The sequence below is a fragment of the Fragaria vesca genome, linkage group LG7 (assembly GCF_000184155.1).
Source record: "Fragaria vesca subsp. vesca linkage group LG7, FraVesHawaii_1.0, whole genome shotgun sequence".
Taxonomy (NCBI): domain Eukaryota; kingdom Viridiplantae; phylum Streptophyta; class Magnoliopsida; order Rosales; family Rosaceae; genus Fragaria; species Fragaria vesca.
The window spans coordinates 13,355,556-13,357,165 of NC_020497.1; the positions used below are offsets into that span (position 1 = coordinate 13,355,556).

The 1,610-nt window shown below is 37.8% G+C and overlaps 1 protein-coding gene across 1 annotated transcript; it reads right to left on the reverse strand.

Annotated features, from left to right (window-relative positions):
• Positions 1–465: 465 nt before the first annotated feature.
• On the reverse strand, positions 466–1,548 carry LOC101293054 (F-box/kelch-repeat protein At3g06240-like). Its single transcript, XM_004308658.1, has one exon. The coding sequence runs from the start codon at positions 1,546–1,548 to the stop codon at positions 466–468; it is 1,083 nt and encodes a 360-aa protein (XP_004308706.1).
• Between the last annotated feature and the right edge of the window lie 62 nt (positions 1,549–1,610).

The following is a 1,610-nucleotide window of genomic DNA, read 5'->3' on the forward strand; positions in this document are numbered from 1 at the left end:
AAAAAAGAATGGAGGCAAGAAGTCCAAGAAAACAAAGTAAAAAATAGAATGACTGGTACTTGGCCAGTGCAACACCGATGAAAGACTGATCCCTACGTTAGTAAAAAAGACAGCTCCTTTAGTAATTCATAGTGATCTGGTGATCATATATATAACTCGATTCCAACCTCAAACTCTCAAAGACCAACCCCAAAGAAGACACACATTAGGAATTTGATTGAAAATAACTTGAGGATTGAATAGGAAAGCTTGTCTTGCCAATCGAAAAATGTTTTGGACTACAAGTTTATCCCTATTGATCTGCTGCTTAATTATTGAAAAGTACTAAAAATGAACTGCAGAAGACTGAAATGTATACATAAGATGGACATATCCAACGAACACATGAAGTGAAATTCTTCACAGTATGAAACGTTTCCAAAGATAAAACAAAACAAAAACAAAAGGATCAAACTGGTACATAATTCAATCAAGTAAAACTAGACTCTCTTTATAAGTACCGACCACATTGCAATATTCACGCCCTTCAACTCTGGTAATTTCCTTAGCCTCTTGCGATATAGGATCATATAGGACCAAAGTTCTATTTTCATCCAGCCTTGCAATACAAGCTCCATCTTTTGTAAAGCTCGATGGCCATGCATTGAGCGGTAGAAAAATCGTGGGCATCATATTCCAGGTATCCAGTCCCATAACCCAGATATCACAGCAACTAACATGATGATGATTCCCATCTTGTCTCATTTGTATCACAGAAAGGGAATTCTCAAACACACGGATTGCAGAATCTCGATCCACTCCGACTACCTTTTCAGGAAGTTCTCTGCTGCTAAAAACCTCATTGTCCATATCAAAAGAGAGTATGCAATATCTTGCAGAGTCCTTCACCCTTACCTTCCAGTACACAACTCCATTCACATGTAAAGCACATGTGGTTATTAGGTATCTAGAGTCGATAGAAATGGGGAGAACTGCAGCAACGTCTCTCCATGAATTCAACTTAAGGGAGTAGACCTCAGTTGTGTACATATCTTTCTGGAGTCGAATAATTCTTACAACTTTATAGTCGTTTTTCTGATGGTGAAATCCAAACCCGACACAGACATAAAGACCTTGTTTGTAACGACCTTGTGGAAGTCTCTTGATTTTTCTGATTGATGGATTCCATATATACAGCCCAGAATAAGTAGCACAGATGAGCAGTAACCCATTGCACGTAGAACAGATCGAGACAAAGAAACCATTGGAAACGAAATTCATCTCGCAACTTCCAAGATCTAGGTCCATATGCTTCGTAAATGTTTTTGCACAGTACAGTGAAAACAGTGACTTTGTACTGCAAGTCAGCCCAGTCGTGACAAGTATATAGTCAGAAGAAGCATCAAGATGGGTGTTGAAATTTGGACTGCTGATCAATGAGTTCCAAGACTTGCACACACATTTGAATCTCAGTAAAGATCTCACTGGTAATCTTGTGAGTATTTCAAACATAATTTCGTCGGGTATGAATTCCAACAATTGTGCATCCCTTTGTGTGCCTTGCTCCATAGTTGACATGATACTCCGGAAAAATCTATATATATATATATATATATATATATATATATATA